The 21,515-nt window shown below is 42.8% G+C and overlaps 1 protein-coding gene across 5 annotated transcripts in view; it reads right to left on the bottom strand.

Annotated features, from left to right (window-relative positions):
• The window catches only part of LOC119856101, a 71,859-nt gene that overhangs the window by 47,714 nt on the left and 2,630 nt on the right, over positions 1–21,515 (bottom strand). Inside the window, exons 2-3 of one of the 5 annotated variants that reach the window (XM_043515290.1) lie at positions 19,309–19,376; positions 19,107–19,241 (exon numbers count right to left, since the gene is read on the bottom strand). In XM_043515290.1, the coding sequence (XP_043371225.1) occupies positions 19,107–19,218 (112 nt within the window). In that variant the 5' untranslated portion in view covers positions 19,219–19,241; positions 19,309–19,376. Of the gene's footprint in view, positions 1–19,106; positions 19,377–19,505; positions 20,037–20,565; positions 21,509–21,515 lie in introns of those variants that run through there. The other 4 variants (XM_043515292.1, XM_043515289.1, XM_043515295.1 and 1 more) reach the window with 4 other exon arrangements.

Genomic DNA, 21,515 nt, shown 5'->3' with positions numbered 1-21,515 from the left:
ACATTTTTCTACCCGTCTTCTATCCTAAGCCTTACACCAGTACCCAAGAGCAGAGGCTGCACTCACAGGATGTTCGGAGAACACTAGCATTCTACATCAAGCACACAAAACCGTTCAGTAAGTCAAACCAACTATTCGTGGCGGTAGCAGACCAGATGAAAGGACTCCCGGTCTCATCTCAAAGAATGTCTTCCTGGGTCACATCCTGCATCTGCACATGCTACAACTTAGCCAAGGTCCCAGTCCCAACTCTAATGGCACATTCCACAAGGGCACAAGCCTTGTCAGCTGCGTTCCTGGCCTAGGTCCCTATACAAGAGATCTTCAAGGCAGCAACTTGGTCATTGGTGCGTATGTTTACCTCTCACAATGCCAGAGTTCAGCAACCTTTGGCACGCGGCCCATCAGGGTAATCCGCTGGCGGGCCATGAGACTTTTTGTTTACATTGACTCTCTGCAGGCACTGCCCCCCTGCAGCTCCCAGTGGCTGCAGTTTGCCATTCCTGGCCAATGGGAGCTGCGGGAAGCGGTGGGCTGAGTGCTGTCATAGCTGTCACACCGCTTGACAATTTCTCCTCCCTCCCAAACCAAAAAACACTGTGTAGAGCAAATAAAATCTATTTGCTACTCCTTGATCTCCACAGCCCAATGTGGTATTTTTTACACGCCTCCTGTAAGTGCAGATTCCTGCTTTTTCAGAGTCTGGGAAATGGTGGCTTATTTATCAGTAAATATTTCTGAAGTGCCTATCACCATAATATCAAGTAGATGCGGTAGTAAGCAGCTAATACAACAGCTCCTCAGAACCAGGAATCTCTCCCAAAGCTGTGAGCTTCTAAACAAGGTTTGAAATCTAGAAGCCTGAAATCTAGAAGCTGAGCCTTCGTCGGGGGCAGGGCTATCAAGGAGGCCAGGGCTTTATAAAGCAGTGAGCAACAGGGAGCTTTGCGAACAGGGGCCGCTAACAGAGAGTTTCAAGAGGGAGTGTGGAAGGGGAGTTGGAAGGGAGTGAGGTACACTTGCTATTCTTTAAAACCTTTACACTAAACTATAATCAGAACTCCTTGATTTAAACAAAAACCCTATCATTAACCTAGGTAACTGTAGGAGAAAATGCAGGCAGAAGCCCAGCAGCAGAGTGGGGGCTATCCTGTTTATTGCACTCAGTGTAGCACATTTGATTACCTGCCCTGTGGGTGGGTGGCAAATGTGTGCATTTGGTGCAAGGAGCTCCTGATCCTCAGAGACCGGGTACAGGCTTTGGAGACCAGGGTGGCGGAACTGGAGGAGCTAAGGGAGGCAGAGAGGTATGTTGATGAGGCTTTCCGAGACACTGTAGATTTGTCCCACCTCCGGTCGGACAGCCCCTGCGCTGTTAAGGTGGATGAAAAGCCCAGAGAAGGAGAGCAGTCTATGGGAACAGAGGGAAACCTTCCCATCGTTGGGACCCTCCTTCCAGATGATGTTGGGGTATCCTCACACACTGACGTCACCTCTCTGTGGGAGGGAATTCCAGTCATTAGGAAAAGGCAGGTGTTAGTAATGGGAGATTCGATCATTAGAAACATAGATAGCTGGGTTTGTGATGATCAGGAGAATCGTATGGTGACTTGCCTGCCTGGTGCGAAGGTTGCGGATCTCTCGAGGCATCTAGATAGACTTATGTGTAGTGCTGGGGAGGAGCTGGTGGTCGTGGTACATGTAGGTACCAATGACATAGGAAAGGGTAGGAGAGACATCCTGGAGGCCAAATTTAGGCTGCTAGGAAAGAGACTGAAATCCAGGACCTCTATGGTGGCATTCTCAGAAATGCTTCCAGTTCCACACGCAGGGCCAGGTAGGTAGGCAGGCAGAGCTTCAGAGTCTCAATGCGTGGATGAGACGATGGTGTAGAAAGGAGGGGTTTAGATTTATTAGGAACTGGGGAAACTTTTGGGATAGGGGGAACCTATACAGGAAAGATGGGCTCCACCTAAATCAAAGTGGATCCAGACTGCTGACACTTAACGTTAAAAAGCTTGCAGAGCAGTTTTTAAACTAAGAGATGGGGAAAGCCGATTGCTGCAGAGGCGCACGTGGATCGGACAGAGACTTCTCTTAGAGGAGAGTCTATTGATAGAGATTCTCTAGGTTTTAGTCATGAGGAGGGGGTGAAAAAGGACAAATTATGGGCCAGATTAGACGAGAAACATTCACATAAAGAATCTGACACATCAGAAAAGGGCAGACAAATAAACAGTGACAAGTTTTTGAAGTGCTTGTACACAAATGCTAGAAGTCTAAATAATGAGATGGGTGAACCAGAGTCCCTCGTGTTAAAGGAGGATTGATATAATAGGCATCACAGAAACCTGGTGGAGTGAGGACAATCATTGGGACACAATCATTCCGGGATTCAAAATACATTGGAAGGACAGAACAGTTCACTATATGTGAAAGAAAATGTAGAATCAAATGAAATAAAAATCTTAAATGAATCCACACGTTCCATAGAATCTCTATGGATAGTAATTCCATGCTCTAATAAGAATATAACAGTAGGGATCTATTATCGACCATCTGACCAGGACAGTGATAGTGACGATGAAATGCTAAGGGAGATTAGAGAGGCTATCAAAATAAAGAACTTAATAATAGTGGGGGATTTCAGCTATCCCCATATTGACTGGGTACATGTCATCTCAGGACGAAATGCAGAGACAAAATTTCTCGATACTTTAAATGATTGCTTCTTGGAGCAGCTGGTACAGGAACCTACAAGGGGAGAGGTAACTCTCGATCTAGTCTTGAGTGGAGCACAGGATCTGGTCCAAGAGGTAACTATAACAGGACCACTTGGAAATAGTGACCATAATATAATAACTTTTAACATTCCTGTGGTGGGAAGAACACCTCAACAGCCCAACACGGCAGCATTTAATTTCAGAAAAGGGAACCATGAAAAAATGAGGAGGTTAGTTAAACAGAAATTAAAAGGTACAGTGACTAGAGTGAAATCCCTGCAAGCTGCATGGATATTTTTCAAAGATACCATAATAGAGGCTCAACTTAAATGTATACCCCAAATTAAAAAACACAGTAAAAGAACTAAAAAAGAGCCACCGTGGCTTAACAATCATGTAAAAGAAGCTGTGAGAGATAAAAAGGCATCTTTTAAAAAGTGGAAGTCAAATCCTAGTGAGGTAAATAGAAAGGAGCATAAACACTGCCAAATTAAATATAAAAATGTAATAAGAAAAGCCAAAAAGGAGTTTGAAGAACAGCTACCCAAAAACTCAAAAGGTAATAACAAAATGGTTTTTTTTTATGTACATCAGAAGCAGGAAGCCTGCTAAACAACCAGTGTGGCCCCTGGATGATCGAGATACAAAAGGAGCTCTTAAAGACCATAAAGTCATTGCAGAGAAACTAAACGAATTCTTTGCTTCAGTCTTCATGGCTGAGGATGTTAGGAAGATTCCCAAACCTGAGCTGTCTTTTGTAGGTGACAAATCTGAGGAATTGTCACAGATTGAAGTGACACTAGAGGAGGTTTTGGAATTAATTGAGAAACTTAGCAGTAAAAAGTCACCGGGACCAGATGGCATTCACCCAAGACTTCTGAAAGAACTTAAATGTGAAATTGTGAAACTATTAACTATGGTTTGTAACCTGTCCTTTAAATCAGCTACTGTACCCAATGACTGGAAGATAGCTAATGTAATGCCAATATTTAAGAAGGGCTCTAGAGGTGATCCTGGCAATTACAGACCAGTAAGTCTAACGTAAGTACCGGGCAAATTAGTTGAAACAATAGTAAAGAATAAAATTGTCAGACACATAGAAGAACATAACATTGTTGCGCAAAAGTGAACATGGTTTCTGTAAAGGGAGATCATGTCTTACTAATCTATTAGAGTTCTTTGAGGGGGTCAACAAACATGTGGACAAGGGGGATCCAGTGGACATAGTACACTTAGATTTCCAGAAAGCCTTTGACAAGGTCCCTCACCAAAGGCTCTTACATAAATTAAATTGTCATGGGATAAGAGGGAAGATCCTTTCATGGATTGAGAACTGGTTAAAAGACAGGGAACAAAGGGTAGGAATAAATGGTAAATTTTTGGAATGGAGAGGGGTAACTAGTGGTGTTCCCCAAGGGTCAGTCCTAGGACCAATCCTGTTCAAGCTATTCATAAATGATCTGGAGAAAGGGGTAAACAGTGAGGTGGCAAAGTTTGCAAATGATACTTAGCTGCTCAAGATAGTTAAGACCAAAGCAGACTGTGAAGAACTTCAAAAAGATCTCACAAAACTAAGTGATTGGGCAACAAAATGGGGGGGGGGAGGGATAGCTCAGTGGTTTGAGCATTGGCCTGCTAAACCCAGGGTTGTGAGTTCAATCCTTGAGGGGGTCATTTAGGAATCTGTGGCAAAAATTAGGGATTGGTCCTGCTTTGAGCAGGGGGTTGGACTAGATGACCTCCTGAGGTCCCTTCCAACCCTGATATTCTATGAAATTAGAAAAAAAAATGGCAAATGAAATTTAATGTGGATAAATGTAAAGTAATGCACATTGGAAAAAATAACCCCAACTATACATACAATATGATGGGGGCTAATTTAACTACAACTAATCAGGAGAAAGATCTTGGAGTCATTATGGATAGTTCTCTGAAGACATCCACGCAGTGTGCAGCAGCAGTCAAAAAAGCAAACAGGATGTTCGGAATCATTAAAAAAGGGATAGAGAGTAAGACACACAATATCTTATTGCCCTTATATAAATCCATGGTACCCCCACATCTTGAATACTGTGTACAGATGTGGTCCCCTCATCTCAAAAAAGATATATTGGCATTAGGAAAGGTTCAGAGAAGGGCAACTAAAATGATTAGGAGTTTGGAAAGGGTCCCATATGAGGAGAGATTAAAGAGGCTAGGACTTTTCAGCTTGGAAAAGAGGAGACTAAGGGGGGGATATGACAGAGCTATATACAATCATGAGTGGTGTGGAGAAAGTGAATAAGGAAAAGTTATTTACTTGTTCCCATAATACAAGAACTAGGGGCCACCAAATGAAATTAATGGGTAGCAGGTTTAAAACAAATAAAAGGAAGTTCTTCTTCCCTCAGTGCACAGTCAACCTGTGGAACTCCTTGCCTGAGGAGGTTGTGAAGGCTAGGACTGTAACAGGGTTTAAAAGAGAACTGGATAAATTCATGGAGGTTAAGTCCATTAATGGCTATTAGCCAGGATGGGTAAGGAATGGTGTCCCTAGCCTCTGTATGTCAGAGGGTGGAGATGGATGGCAGGAGAGAGATCACTAGATCATTACCTGTTAGGTTCACTCCCTCTGGGGCACCTGGCATTGGCCACTGTCGGTAGACAGGATACTGGGCTGGATGGACCTTTGGTCTGACCCAGTATGGTCATTCTTATGTTCTTATGTACTGTATTTAGCAGCTATAATAGTTCCTCCTATGCTGCTCTATAAATGGCACTCCACTCTGTGTGAGATATTCTCCCCTCTCCTTTGTTTAAAGACTCAGATATTGCAAACATTTGCAATCACTTTTGACATCTGAAAGTTCAGTCCCTAATCCAGAAGAATACCTGGATAATATTGCCAGTTTCATGCTTCAGAGTCACCTTGTACTCCACTCTGTAAAAGTAGGAGTCTTTCTGCTAGGTAAAAGCCCTTGCTGTGAAGAGGCTCTCTTTCTCAGTGTCCTAGTTTATGGACAAAGACTCATTCAGAAGCAGAGAAACAGTTTGAGAATTATTGCATCACTCTTGGCCAATTCTTTTCCTTGGAAAAGGACATGGTTTGATAATGTTCCATGGATTGGACATTATTTGAAAGTGGTTTAAGTTTTTATTTAAAAAACAGAACAAGCTGCACCCTTATTTATCCCCTAACAAAACTGTTATAGTAGACCATGATCAAAAGGCTCAACTATTGTAACTCCCTTTTAGCAGGGTTTTCCCCATACCTTCAGCTTGCTTTAAATGTAGCAGCATTTTTGTTCACTGGCTTCAGCAACCATGATCATACTTTCACCCACGTTCTCTACATTGTCCACTCATAAATTGACACCAAATTGAATATTTGTTGTTGTTTTATATAAAGAACATTCAACAATATTACTCCCAGCTAATACGATAGATTCAAGTTCTCCTCCTTGGGTCTTTGCCTGGTGCATATCATAGTTTCTTTTCCTAAACCAGCTCTGAAGTAAGAGTGGCTAAGATTACAAAATCTTCACTCTTACTACGATGTTGTTAACTCTACACCAGAGTTCAAGATCTGGTAAAGAATTTCTCTTTAAAATGTTCTTAAAACCAGAACTCATTTATTTTTAATTTAAAAGATTCAGGACATTTTTTAAAAAAATTGCAAGTATATGCTATTTTAATCCAGTACATGCCAATCACAAAACAACTAAAGCATATGCATGCTAAAAGGTATTGTACTGCCAGGCCAACAAAAACATTACTATGTGAAAAAATTCTGTGCATGAAATTCTCTAATTAACTGCTCCTAGCATCAATCTCTAAACCCTACTACATAGGTCTTAAATGGAAAAATATCGTCTACTGGCAACTACCAAAGTAAGAAAGAGAAATAAAAATGCAACTAGATTAATTCTTTGGAAAACATCACTAGACTGGCACTAAATATCGTTACATGTTAGATTCATATGAAATAAATATCTTCTCTCACACAGCCCAAAACTTTTACTTTCTCATAAAAAAATTGATGTATCCTGGTCACATGAACAACAGAGGGTATGATGTATCATGGGGATAGGCCAGTGGTTCTCAAACTTTTGTACTGGTGACCCCTTTCACATAGCAAGCATCTGAGTGCGATCCCCCTTATAAATTGAAAAAACTTTTTTACATTTAACACTATTATAAATGCTGGGGGAGAACATAAGAACATAAGAGTGGCCTGACTGGGTCAGTCCAAAGATCCATCCAGTCCAGTATCGTGTCTTCCAACAGTGGCCAATGCCAGGTACCTGAGAGGGAATGTACAGAACAAGTAATCATCAAGTAATCCATCCCCTGTCGCCCATTCCCAGCTTCTGGCAAACAGAGACTAGGGACACCATTCCTGCCCTTCCTGGCTAACAGCCATTGATGGACCTATCCTCCATGAGTTTATCTAGTTCTTTTTAAAATCCTGTTATGGTCTTGGCCTTCACAACATCCTCTGGCAAGGAGTTCCACAGGTTGACTGTGCATTGTATGAAGAAATACTTCCTTTTGTTTGTTTTAAACCTGCTGCCTATTTCATTTGGTGATCCCTAGTTCTTGTGTTAAGAGTGATAAACAACTCTTCCTTATTTACTTTCTCTATGCCAGTCATGATTTTATAGACCTCAATCATATCTCCCCTTAGCCATCTCTTTTCCAAGCTGAAAAGTCTCAGTCTGATTAATCTCTCCTCATACGGAAGCTGTTCCATACCTCTAATCATTTTTGTTGCCCTTTTCTGAACCTTTTCCAATTCCAGTATATCTTTTTTCAGATGGGGGGACCACATCTGCACACAGTATTCAAGATGTGGGCATACCATGGATTTATATAGAGGCTACGTGATATCTTCTGATTTATTATCTATCCATTTCTTAATTATTCCCAGCATTCTGTTCACTTTTTTGACTGCCTCTGCACATTGAGTGGATGTTTTCAGAGAACTATCCACAATGACTCCAAGATCTCTTTCTTGAGTGGTAACAGATAAGTTAGACCCCATCATTTTATATGTATAGTTGGGATTATGCTTTCCAATGGGCATTACTTTGCATTTATCAACATTAAATTTCATCTACCATTTTGTTGCCCAGTCACCCAGTTTTGAGAGATCCTTTTGTAGCTTTCGCAGTCTAACTGGGTCTTAACTACCTTTAGTAATTTTGTAGCATCTGCAAATTTTGCCATCTCACTGTTTATCCCTTTTTCCAGATCATTTATGAATATGTTGAATAGGACTGGTCCCAGAACAGACCCCTGGGGGACACCACGATTTACCTCTCTCCATTCTGAAAACTTACCATTTATACCTACCCTTTGTTTCCTATCTTTTAACCGGTTACCAATCAATGAGAGCACCTTCCCTCTTATTCCATGACAGCTTACTTTGCAGAAGAGCCTTTGGTGAGGGACCTTGTCAAAGGCTTTCTGAAAATGTAACTACACTATATTCACTGGATCCCCTTGGTCCACATGCTTGTTGACCCCTCAAAGAATTCTAGTAGATTGGTGAGGCATGATTTCCATTTACTAAAACCATGTTGACTCTTCCTGAGTCATCTGGAAGATGCTTTTGTGGCCCACAGGTTATACAGGGGATGGCCATGCAGATGACGTTCCCAATGATGAAGGTGATAGAGTCACGCCAGCTGTTGTTGCTTACTCAAAAAACAAAGAGGTTGTTGGTTTGGCAGCAAAACAAAGTAGAGGAAGAAATATTGCAAACACAGTAGTGAAAGTAAAGAAGATTCTTGGGAGAAGCTCTGGTGACCCACAAGCTGAGAAATATATTGCAGAAAGCAAATATCCAGTCACTGAGAAGAATGGAAAACTCCAGTATGAAACAGATAACAAACTTGTTTGCCCGGAAGAAGTTGCAAAACTCATATTCAGTAAAATGAAAGAAATTGCTCAGTCTGCTTTGGGTTCCAATGTCAATGATGCCGGGGCCAGTACAAGGATATTTTGCGCCCTAGGTGAAACTTCCACCTTGCGCCGCCCTTCCCCTTCCCCCACTCTCCCCTCCCCCTGGACTCACAGACCAATTGACACAAAGTATTAGCGAAATGATGCAGCAGCAACTGCCAGTGTCTTAGATCTGAAACAATTCAACAAAAATAGTTAGCCTCAGTCGACAACCTCCGAAAACTAGTAAACTTAGCATTATAAACAGCCTGTCAGAACGGGTAACAAGATCCACCCACTGGAAAAAGCAATGTGTTTGCTTTTAAGCTTGAATGGAACATCGCTTTTTGTGATAGTTATAGAAGTAAATAGGGGTATATATCATGTTCTTGCCACAAACACAGACGATTGTATAGCTGATGTCTGTGTCACAGAAGCCTTAGCACAACATTTAGCTTCTGTATTTCAGAGATCTTATAAACATGATATAAGAGGAAATTCCAGAGCTATGATGAAGCTAATGAACAGCGCTGATGTTGTAAAACACTCTTTGTCAACCTTGGGAAGTGCAAACTGTTTTGTCGGCTCATTATATTATGTTCATGGATTTTTGACACCCTTGCCATTTTGTCTCTTATATACAGGCAATGGGCACTTTACTACTTTTCAACATCTTTTACTTCTTGATTTCCCAATTATTGTTCCCATGTTCACGGAAGGAAATGTAATTCTCACTACATGTACACAGAATGTGGTAGCCTTTTCCCATTTTCCACAGCCATCAGGCAAAGCTGTTGTGCATTGCTTATAGGAGACACCCTCATATGTAGTGATACATCCCTGAAGACAAGAACCCATGTGTGATTGGTGCAATTTTTACAAACTGGCTAGCCAACCCTGACCTTCTTGAATTGAAATCAGTCACTTTTTCTAGGTGAACTGCCTACCATGGCTAATGAGTTCTACCTGCCCAGAACAATCTGGTTACAAAGTGCCAGACCACCTGTCTTTCACACTCTCATTTTTCAATTCAGAACACCTTTGCCAAGAGAAGGCAAGAGGTTGGAGTTTAGCTGTGAGAGGCTATTATATTTTGCTAGCTGCATGAGGCATTTTCTAGGAGTGAGAGCTCCTCCTCAAACTCACTTTGACCATGGCAGCTTGCTAGGAGGGTCTTTAATAAATCTGAAAAAAAAATTATGAAGTACTAGCTACCAAAGAGGCACTGCTGATGCCTTTTGTGTGACTCATAATAATAGATAGCAGAAGGAGACCGGGAGATAACTTGTCAATAGGGCTGGTGTATGCTAAATAGAATAGGAAAGATATAAAATTCTAAAGTGGTGGAAGGAAGTCTGGCAATAAAAATCTGTCTCAATTTAAAGCCTCTGCATATGATAGAAAAGTTTTAATGTGGTTAAAATTTAATTTCATGGCTATGCTGAGCTTCCAAATGGACTCAGAACATGAAATATAATTGTTGGTACGTAATACTTTATCTATGCTCCAATTTTTTCTCAACTGAAAGGTTTTATGCAGCAGATGATTCTGTGCCTGAAGATAAATGTAACTAATAGCAACAGGGAGATCTTGGGTTTCATATTACTGGAGTATAATATGTAGATTTCTTATAACTTAATCTTTCCATATACTGCCACAAGGATCTTAACAACCAAAAATAAAAGGAGTACTTGTGGCACCTTAGAGACTAACAAATTTATAACATACTTCTTTTCTTTTTGCGAATACAGACTAACACGGCAGCTACTCTGAAACCAAAAATAAAATGATTGCCTCTTCTTCACAGGTAAAAGCATAATATATTTCCTCCCCTCCAAAATGTAGAAAACTGTTTTAAATATAAAATACTTTCAGCTATATTTTCTATGGAAATATGCCTAAATGCCTGGTCTGAAATATTTTTGAACAGTTACATTCTTCAGGAATTTTTTAACCTCAATTTAATTATAGGCTGAAAAAGTTTACCATGATCTGACATTTATTCTCCAAAAAGTCACACTCAATATATACTGACATATTGAAAAGATGATGGGTGAAATTCACCCCTATATAGAAAGCTCACACAAGGCCTATGAAGGAATTAAATTTATAAATTATATTTAATCTGATAGTTGGATGATCTTTATTTGTGGTCTTAAAATATCATACCACCTTCTTTGACATGGCATGTCACAAATACTTTCCCTCATGGCTCTGTATAACAAACGGTATCTTATCACTTTGTTTCATATTTCATTAGTAATTTTTATGCTGTAAGAGCCACATCCTGGTTTCGTTTAAAATTGATGGGAGTTCTGCCTTTAACTTCAGTGGGACCAGGATTTGGTCTTTATGCAACATCACTCTCCTGTGGTAAGACTTACAAATTGCATTTAAAAATATATTTGTTTTGATTTTTTGCATTTAGCACAAAATACACTGCTTTTATCCTTTGTATGGAGTGTGTTTTGTTTTTTTGTGGGTTTGTTGTTTCTTTGGCTTGTGTTTTTTTGTTTTTGTTTGTTTTTAGAAGAAAGAACACAAGTAAGAGCTGGATTCATTATGCTGCCAACCACTTTTTTTACTTTCTTATTTTTCCTCTGGTTGTCCAGGAGTAAATTTTATTTATATGCTTGCACAATTGTCTCTTTTAAAACAAAAAAGGGGGGAAGGATGAAAGCAAAAAAAAGTGTTATGGCATTAAGGTTCAGATTCTATGTGTATTAAAATTAGGAAATTCAAACAGCGATGGGCTGTAGAGCCCCACATCCCATGCAACGATGGCATTCTGTAACTGGGAGTGAGCCTTAGAGATCTAGACCTAGGAACGGCGGTTTAATCAGTTAGTTCATTTTATCATCCATTTAACATATTATGTGGGGTTATGGTCAATTCATATGTTATTTCATCTATAATCCTATGCAGTTTAAATCTATTTATCACACATTGATTATATGAGTATAGGATGGATAAGTATTTGAGTGACGTGTGAACTTTTATAATGTGGTATGCTGACACCCTATGGGTTCATACATATTTAGGAAGGCTTTAACCCCTTTTTCTCACTTGAATTTCCACATCCATAAGAACGGCCATACTGGGTCAGACCAAAGGTCCGTTTAGCCCAATATCCTGTCTTCCGACAGTGGCCAATGCCAGGTACCTGAGAGGGAATGTACAGAACGAGTAATCATCAAGTAATCCATCCCCTGTCGCCCATTCCCAGCTTCTGGCAAACAGAGGCTAGGGACACCATCCCTGCCCATCCTGGGTAATAGCCATTGATGGACCTATCCTTCATGAACTTATCTAGTTACTTTTTTAACCCTATTATAGTCTTGGCCTTCACAACATCCTCTGGCAAGGAGTTTCACAGGTTGACTGTGCGTTGTGTGAAAAAATACTTCCTTTTGTTTGTTTTAAACCTGCTACCTATTAATCTCATTTGGTGACCCCTAGTTCTTGTGTTAGGAGAAGGAGTAAATAATACTTCCTTAGTTACTTTTTCCACAGCAGTCACAATTTTATAGACTTCTAGCATATCCCCCCTTTATCATCTCTTTTCCAAGCTGAAAAGTCCTAGTCATATTAATCTCTCCTCACGTGGCAGCCATTCCATACTCCTAATCATTTCTGTTGCCCTTTTCTGAACCTTTTCCAATTCCAATATATCTTTTTTGAGATGAAGCGACCACATCTACATGCAGTATTCAAGATGTGGGCATACCATGGATTTATATAGAGGCAACGTGATATTTTCTGTCTTATTATCTATCCCCGTCTTAATAATTCCGAACATTCTGTTTGCTTTTTTGACTGCCGCTGCACATTGAGTGGATGTTTTCAGAGAACTATACACAGTGACTCCAAGATTTCTTTCTTGAGTGGTAACAGCTAATTTAGAGCCCCATCATTTTATATGTATAGTTGGGATTATATTTTCCAATGTGCATTACTTTGCATTTATCAACATTGAATTTCATTTGCCATTTTGCTGCCCAGTCACCCAGTTTTGTGAATCACGCACTACTTTTTGGGTGCCCCAGTTTTCATAGGCTCTTATTATCTCCCTTTATACTCTTAACAATTACATCACCCAGTCACCATAACAACTTGTGGTTAGCACACTGCAAACACCCTATGTTTGCAAAATACTCTAAATGACTTTAACTGGTACACTGCAATATGTATTTCTTAAATATTAGCAGTTAACACTTCTATTCCTGTGACTAATATAGGATCACTTATCAGTTAGCTACTCATGTCAGATTCTCTTTAGGCCTGAGGCTTTGTTTGGCTAAGCTAAATATCTTACAAGCCTGAGGCCTGTTGGCCCAGTATTACAACATTAATTCTTATTTTTCACCTTTATTCCTAACTATACCTGATAACTTTTATCCTTTGCTACAAACAGGAAATTCAGATTTCACTCTTCCATTGGGTGTATGCATCCAAGTTGGATCTTGGTATGTATCTTGTTATCACATAACATATAAGCAGTAATACAAAACACATATATGTTATATATAGCAATAGGATCAGTTCCTTCTGTGTTTTTCTGCTGCACACCAGACTGAAATTCTACAGCAAGTGTTATTGTTTTCTCTTGTAGACAGTACTGAATTCTGTGGCAGGAAGAAACAAGTAGGAAATATTAAAATTAATAATAAATCTTGTTTGTTTTATTAAAGATCTTTCTATGAATTTTATTATAAAACTCGGAATTATGCTACAGAATTCAGTCTGTTGCTAAAGAATGTGGGGAGCAGCCCTAGAAAGGGGATAGTACTTTCATTCCTCCTAGCTGCTGGCACAGGTCAGTGTGGGGTTCAACTCTTTTCTGGGGACTTTCTCTTTCTATTCTTCTCCCTGCCTTATCATCCTGCAAAGGGGTAGGTTCAGCAGCTTCTCTTTCCCACTCCTTGTCTTTGTATGGTCCCTCAGGAATGGCAGTTGTACCCACATCTTTTCTCTCCCTGCAGCTTTTCTTTGAGGCATTGAATCATTTTCAGCTCAAATCATCAGCAATTAGTTCCACCTTTTACAGAATACTTCAGAGATGGAGGACATGATATTTCAGTACATCACAGGAGCTAAAGCAATCCTATAGTTCCATTAAGAGTCTATGCTTGGAGTTAGCTGGTTCCATCCATCTAGAATTACTCTCTCAAGTTGTTGTAAAGTTAGGTCTCTTTTCCCCCTTTACTCACTTGAGATTGTCCATTTTTTGTTTTGCAAATGGCTAAATCATATTTACTTCAAACTTTCCTTCCTGAAGCTTCTTGCTTCATTACAGGTGACATGCTTTCAAGAATACCTCTATGAATCTCCTTCACATTCCATGTTTCACAAGCAACCAGGCCCCTCTCATCAGGGCTCTGAGTTAGACAATAGCACACTGTTGGTATTTACCCAGGATGTTAATAATCTTTACTACATATCATATTCCACCTATGACAGATGTATCACAAATTTTATGGATTTAATATTTACTGACCTAAATAGAATTAGAAATATACAACAGGGACAGTAAGGATGCCAGAAGTAGGGAAAATGAAGTGTAGGTAAGTGGGGAGAAAAGGGTTTTCAGCAGATACTTGTAAAGAGATGAAGAGCTGATAATGCTCCAGCAGCTCCAGCCAAGATCCCGCAAAGACAGAGAGCTTTGCCAAAAAATCATCTTTATGGAGGCAGTGTTCTGACCCCAACTTTCCGGTGGGTATGAGCCTTCCCCTCAGCCTTCAACTTTGAAGAATAGTGGGTCAACGAAACAGATTGAGGACTCCTCCCACAAGTAAAAAAATAGAGTGGGAAGTCCCCTCAGTGAGGCCAGGAATAGCTGTAAGCGATCGCCATCTAGCTTGGTATTCTCAGCATCGCTGGCACTGGGACCACAATCTGGTACCCATGCCTCACAGTGATGGTCAGTATCTGGTGCCACTGATGGGCCCACAGACCCTTTGGCCATGGGCACCGAATCTTCAGTACCGAGAGATAAGGGCAAACACCCTAAGGAGACGCTCCCAGTATGCGAATCCATATTGGTACTGCCAGTGACAATCGCCCACCCGGCACCGTAGAGATTGGTACAAATGAGGTCTCCATCTTCCCCAGCACCATTACCACGACAATTGGTATGAGTGGAATTTCATCAGGCCAGTGACCTGGGCATGACGGAGACACCCAGTTCTCCACCCCTCAGTACAGAGATCATGGCACTGAGCCTTGGCTGGGCAAGGGGCATATTCCTGCAATCATGCCATGGCCCTCCACTGTCAAGTGCGGGGTCGGATAGTGAGCCTGAGGAGGTTTCACAGTACTCCCTCCAAGATCCATATGGGACCCACTACCAAGATGGTCCAGGAATGTACTAGCAGATGGTGGCACCACCACCATCTTGGTACAGCCATCCATGGGCACCTCCACCAGGTGCTATGCCATCACAATGACCATACTGGAACCCTTGGGTGGCACACTGCCATCCTGCCTCGTGAGCTTTAAGCATTGCCTGGCAACCCTCCAGGCACGCTCCTTCAACCACAACATTGAGGGCCTCAGAGCCTCGGGAAACGGAGGAGCAAGAATGGGACACAGAGGAGGAGGTAACACCTAAAGCCATATCCTCCTCTGCCCCAGACAAAACAGTCATGCCCTTACCCCCATCCATGTCAGACAATTTTCATCTGTTCCAGGTGCTGTCAAAAAGAGTAGCAGATACTCTCCACATACTGGAGGAAGTCAAAGACACACACCACCTCCTCAAAAATTACCCTCTCAATCAACGAGGGACCCAGCTACAACAGTGTGGCAAATCCTGGCATCGGTAGCCCCACCGTGCAAGCATGCAGACAAGAAACATTATGTTCTCACCAATGAATCAGAATTCCTTTTCTTCCACCTGCCACCCAATTCCATCATGGTGGATGCTGTAAATTCTCAAGGCTCTCACAGCAAAATACGATTACACGAATTACAATAAACAGAATGACTTTACTGATAAGTGACCGGAAGGATGAGAATGCTTCAAGGCATCTTTTGGAGGGTCAACTGGTGGCAAAAACATCCCTTGGCCCTTGATGCCACTGAAAGGGCAGCCAGATCCATCTCCCCGGCTGTGGTGATGAGATGGGCATCATGGCTCCACTTATCAGGATTCCCGAATGAGGTGCAGACCATGGTGGAAGACCTCCCCTTCAAGGGTGTGAGGCTCTTTGTTGAGAAGACAGATGCTTTCCTCCACACCTTGAAGGATGCTAGGGCCACCCTCAGGTCACTGGGAATTTATACACTGGAACAAAAGAGATTTTCAGCCCCCAATCCCAACACAGGCCTTATTTGTCCTAATTCACATCACAGATCCATTTATGAGCCCCAAAGAAAAAGGGGAAAATTCCCAAGATGTAAGCCATTCATTCCACAATCTTCAACCCAGCCCCCGCCTCTAAGCACCACTTTTGATGGTCAGATTGAGACACCACAAGACCATTCCCCACTGCTATCTATGACCATGCACCTATTTGGCCACCATTTGGCAGCATTCTGCAATGTTGGACAGATGGGTCCTAGAGATTGTCCAATCTGGGTACTCCATCCATTTCACCTCTCTACCTCCTCCACAACACCCTTCCCCGTCCCTCTTCAGGAACCCTTCTCACGAGAATTTACTATGACAGGAGATAGACTGACTCCTGAAATTAAGCGCTAGAGAACCAGTACCTCATCATCTATGAGGCAAGAGGTTCTATTCTTGTTACTTCCTAATACCCAAAAGAAAGGGAGGTTGGTGACCCATTTTGGACCTCCGAGCTCTCAACAAGTTCCTCAAAGCTCAGAAGTTCAAGATGGTCATTTTATCAACGATCATTCAATGATTGGAACAGGGAGACTGGTTTTTGGCCCTCGACCTAAAAACTGCCTACTTTCATATTTCAATACTACCGACTCACAGACGATTTCTCAGATTCACTCTGGGACATGAGCATTACCAATATAGGGCCCTCCTTCGGACTCTCATTGGTCCTGTCATAAACATACAGCTAAGGGTAGCATAAAATCCCTCTGGAGCAGCTGTACTGACTCTTTACCTGTAAGGGTTAAGAAACTCAAATAACCTGATTGGCACCTGACCAAAAGGACTAATAAGGAAAGAAGATACTTTCAAATCGGGGGAGGAGTTGTTTGTGCTCTCTTTGTTTGTTCGCTCTCCGGATGTAGAGCAAGACCAGGTAGGTAAAACATCTCCTGAAAACATACCTGAAATGATTCATCTAAGATTACAAAAATTGTAAGTAAGGCAAGGAAATGCATAAGATTATCTTTTGTTTTAGCTTGTGAATTTTCGCTATGCTAAGAGGAAATTTCATTCCTGTTTTGTAAGTGGGAAGCAGAATCAGAAGGGAATCCTCTGTGTTTTAAATCTTTTTATTTACTCTGTAAAGTTACCTTCCATCCTGATTTTGCAGCTGTGATTCTTTTACTTTTTTCTTTATAATAAAGTTCTTCTTTTAAGAATCTGATTGATTTTATTGTCCTAAAGATAAAAGGTCTCGTTTGTACTTATATTAAAGGCAATTGGTTGGTATGTTATTCTCAAACCTCTCCAGGAAAGGGGGTGAAGGGGCTTGGGGGATATTTTGGGGGGACAGGGCTCCAAGTGCCCCTTCCCTGAATTTTTGTCTAAATCGCTTGGTGGTGGCAGCAATATCATCCAAGGACAAGGAAGGGAATTTGTGCCTTGGGGAAGTTCTTAACCTAAGCTGGTAGAAATAAGCTTAGCGGGTCTTTCATGAGGGTCCCCATACCTGTACCCCAGAGTTCAGAGTGGGGAGGGAACCCTGAGAGGCCCAGAGAGTATTTTCCAAAGTTCTCTCTGTGGTAGCCGCTCACTTATGCTCACAAGGGATAATGATCTACCCTTACCTGGATGATTGTCTCCTCAGAGCCCAGTTGCTCCAGGAGGCTGATTGAGCCATCAACACCACGATACATTTGTTTACAGAACTGGGCCTCCAGATCAACACCCAGAAATCAACCCTCATGCCTGTGCAATGGCTGGAATTCATAAGGGCCAACCTGGACACTGTATAGGCCAAAGCCTTCCTACCTCAACACAGATTCCTATCCCTGGTCTCACTCATAGACACAGCTCAATGCAGTCCTCATGTACCAGCCAGACTCTGCATCCAAGTGCTGGGGCATATGGTGGTGGGCACGGCTGTGATACCGCATGCTAGACTCCACATGCAATGCTTCCAACTATGGTTCAGTTCAGTTTACAGACCATAAAGAGACAGTCAGACAAACCCCTGTCACTACCTATCAGGATCAAAAACTCCTTGAACTGGTGGAAGAACCCAGCCAATATATGCAAAGGGATCCCCCTCTTGCAAACATCACCATCTTTGCTCCTTACCACTGACGTACTACTCATAGGATGGGGCACACATATAAATGGCCTCATAACGCCAGGCAAATGATCACCTGAGGAGATCTCTCTACACATCAATCTCCTTGAACTGGGAGTAGTCAGGAATGCGTGCGGCCATTTCCTCCCGCTGATAGCAGGATCACATACAAAGATCCGAACAGACAACATTGCCTGCATGTACCACACCAACTTACAGGAAGGGAAGGTCGCTTTTCCTATGCACGGAAACAATGAGGCTATGGAACTAGTGCATCTTTCACAATGTCACCTTGTCCGTGGCTTAAGTCCCGGGCACTCAATATTGTACAAGCTCAGTTGCAAATTCCCGCACACTGGGGGTGAGTGAAGTTTCCCCTTGGGGACACTAGCTTCCTGACCTGCTTCTTTGGGCCGAGGCCAGACCCCTGCTTACTGCTCTCAGCACCCCCATGGTCACTGAGAGCTCAGTTGGGACCATGGTGAGGAGGGGCTTGAGAGCTCAGCCACAGCCAGGGTCAAGCTCTCAGTGTTGGCTGGGAGCACGGTGGAGCTCTCTCTACCCTGGCTGGAGCTCTGAGCCTAGAGCCCCTCCCCTGTTCTGTCCCTTCCGCCAGCGGCCCTGCCCATGGCTCCAACCCATTCCGCTCCTTCCCCCATGGCCCCACCCCTGTTCCGCCCACAGCCCTGTCCCTGTTCTGCTCCTTCCCCCATGGCCCCGCCCTCGTTCCACCCCCACTCTGCTTCTTCCCCTACAAGGCTCACTCCCCCAGCTGCAGCCCTCAGACTGGAAAAGCTCTGGGGCTGTGGTGTGGAGCGAAGTTCCTCCAGCCCCAGCGCTGTGGCGGGGGGAGATTTTTCCAGGGGGCTCCAAACCTGTCACTGCCCCCCACTTGCCCCGCGGTGTGAAGTTTGGGGAGGCTTAGCCTCCCCCCAGCCTCCATTTTGTGCCGCCTATTTTCTCATATGATCATGAAGGGGAGATGCACCCGCCAATAGTCCACAACTTGTTCACATGATGGTAAACATCGTCCACAGACCTGTTTGCCACTTACCAGAACAAGAAGTATCAATTCTACTGCTCCAGAGCGGGGATGGGACACCACTCTGTTGGTGATGCTCTTCTTCTCCCCTGGGACAAGGATCTTCTTTGCATCTTTCCCCCATTTCCTCTATTGCTGAAGGTCCTGCTAAAAATAAAAAAATACAGAGCTCACAATTGCTCCTCTTTGGCCGAGACAGACCTGGTACCCTTACCTGACGCAGCTTACGACATACACCCTGATCTCCCTTCCAACCAATCCGTATCTCCTCTTGCACAACAAAAGGTGTACCCTACATCCCAACTTGGGGATTCTCTACCTCAAAGCATGGTTCCAGCACTTAGAAAGTTCATGCTCAAGGAAATTACAAAAGGTTCTATTATACAGTTGAAGGTCCTCCACATGACTTACTTTCTGCAGAAATGATCCAGGTTTCAGATTTGGTGCAAGTACCAACAAAGTGCTCCAGTATCAGCATCTTCCACATATTCCATTTGGGAATATGCTCTGACCCTTAAAAAACTGGGGTTATTCCTAAGCTCTCTCAGGGTCCATCTAGCAGCTAGCACAACGTTTCACCAACCCATAGAGATAGTACTCAGAACTATCACATCCAACCACTAAAAGGTTCCTTAAGGGTATAATAAACATCTTCCCACAACCTCGACTTCCTACCCCCTTGTGGGACCTAAACCTGGTTCTGAAAGGGCTGACTAGGCCCCCTCCTTTGAACCCATGGCCACCTGTTCACTAACCTATCAATGAAAACGGCCTCCCTGATAGCAATTACCTCAGCAAGAAGAATAGGGGTGATAGCAGCTTTGATGGCGCATCCCCACTACACAGTATTCTTTCCAAACAAGTTTACTCTCAGGCCGCATCCAAAGTTTATCCCTAAAGTAGCCTCCCCTTTTCACATGAATCAGTTAATCCACCTTCCAATCTTCTATCCCAAGCCTCACCAAGATAACAGGGAGACTATGCTACACACCTTAGATGTTAGAAGAGCCCTAGCATTTTACCTTGGTAGGAGAAGAGCCTTCAGGAAATCACCTAGACTTTTCCTCTCTATGGTGGAAAGATCCAAGGTCTCAGCAATATGAGTCCAAAGACTCTCTAAGTGGGTCTCAAATTGCATCAGGTAGTGCTACCAAATTCATAACATGACCCCTCCAGACTTGATCTGTACACATTCCACAAGATCAGTCTCTTCATCTGTCACCTTCTTTAAGGATGTCCCTTTCTCAGAGATCTACAGAGCAGCAACATGGGCATCAGCCCGCACCTTCGCAGAACATTACGCAATCACTGGGGCCTCTGCCTCTGATGTCATTTTTGGCTCCAAAGTACAGTCATCTGTAACTGACCCGATTCTGAAGCCCCAGCTGTCCAGGAGGGGTACTGCTCAGGTGTCACCTATCCCAGAGTACCCATAAGGACATTACTTGAAGAAGAAGAAAAAATTACTCACCTTATACAGTAACAATGGTTCTTCGAGATGTGTGTCCCTATGGGTGCTCCACAACCCTTCCTCCTCCCCTCTATTTCAGAGTTCTTCTTTATGACTCTGTGGTGGAAAAGAAACTGAGGACGGTTAGGTCATGCGGGCTGGCTAGCCTCGTAGTGCAGCATGAGGCGAGATAGCACATGTGTGGGCCCAACAAACACTACTTCCAAAATTCTCTGATCAGCTGTGCAGGGACGCAGACACACCTACAGTGAAACATCCATAGGGACACACATCTCTAAGAACCATCATTATGGCACAAGGTGAGTAATTTCTTCCCACAGCCTAAATGTACAGATTAATGCTTTCTGACTCAATTAATAGTTCCAATAACTCCCGTCCAACCTTTCTGTTCCCTGTGGAGTAAGAACTAACCATTTACTGCAGTCATTGATGCTGTGTGTGCTGCAAACTAATAAGGGCTAGGTTCTGATTCCTTTTGGCTGAACCATCATCCTCATTGCTGCTGGGTTGGTCTTCACCTGCCACTTGAGTCCACCTGTTCTCTGGATCAAACCCCTCCACCGCAGCTCCCAGCTCAGCTGTGATATCTTGGCACACAAATCAAACTCCCTACGCTGTGGCAGTTTCTTCTCTACCCATTCCCCCGAGGACATCTGACTGACCCAGACCTAGTAACACCCAGGTGATCCTCCCATCCCACCCCCCGCTAATCTCTCCTGTTGATTGTGGAGTGACAACCATCCTCTTCAATAAAACTCAAATCACTGGCAATTGCACCCCGCGTTGGTGAGATCCTATAACCTTGACAGCACGCAGGTAACCTAACATCATATACTCCTGGGGGAATATTGCATCAAAAAATTAAAAATTCTACGCACAACATTTTAAAATTCTGCACATTTTATTTGTCAAAAATAACACTACATAATCACGCCAGTTTCAATTATTTT

The sequence above is a fragment of the Dermochelys coriacea genome, chromosome 5 (genome assembly GCF_009764565.3).
Source record: "Dermochelys coriacea isolate rDerCor1 chromosome 5, rDerCor1.pri.v4, whole genome shotgun sequence".
In the NCBI taxonomy this organism is placed as follows: Eukaryota; Metazoa; Chordata; order Testudines; family Dermochelyidae; genus Dermochelys; species Dermochelys coriacea.
This window is presented reverse-complemented; position numbering and strand designations above follow the sequence as displayed.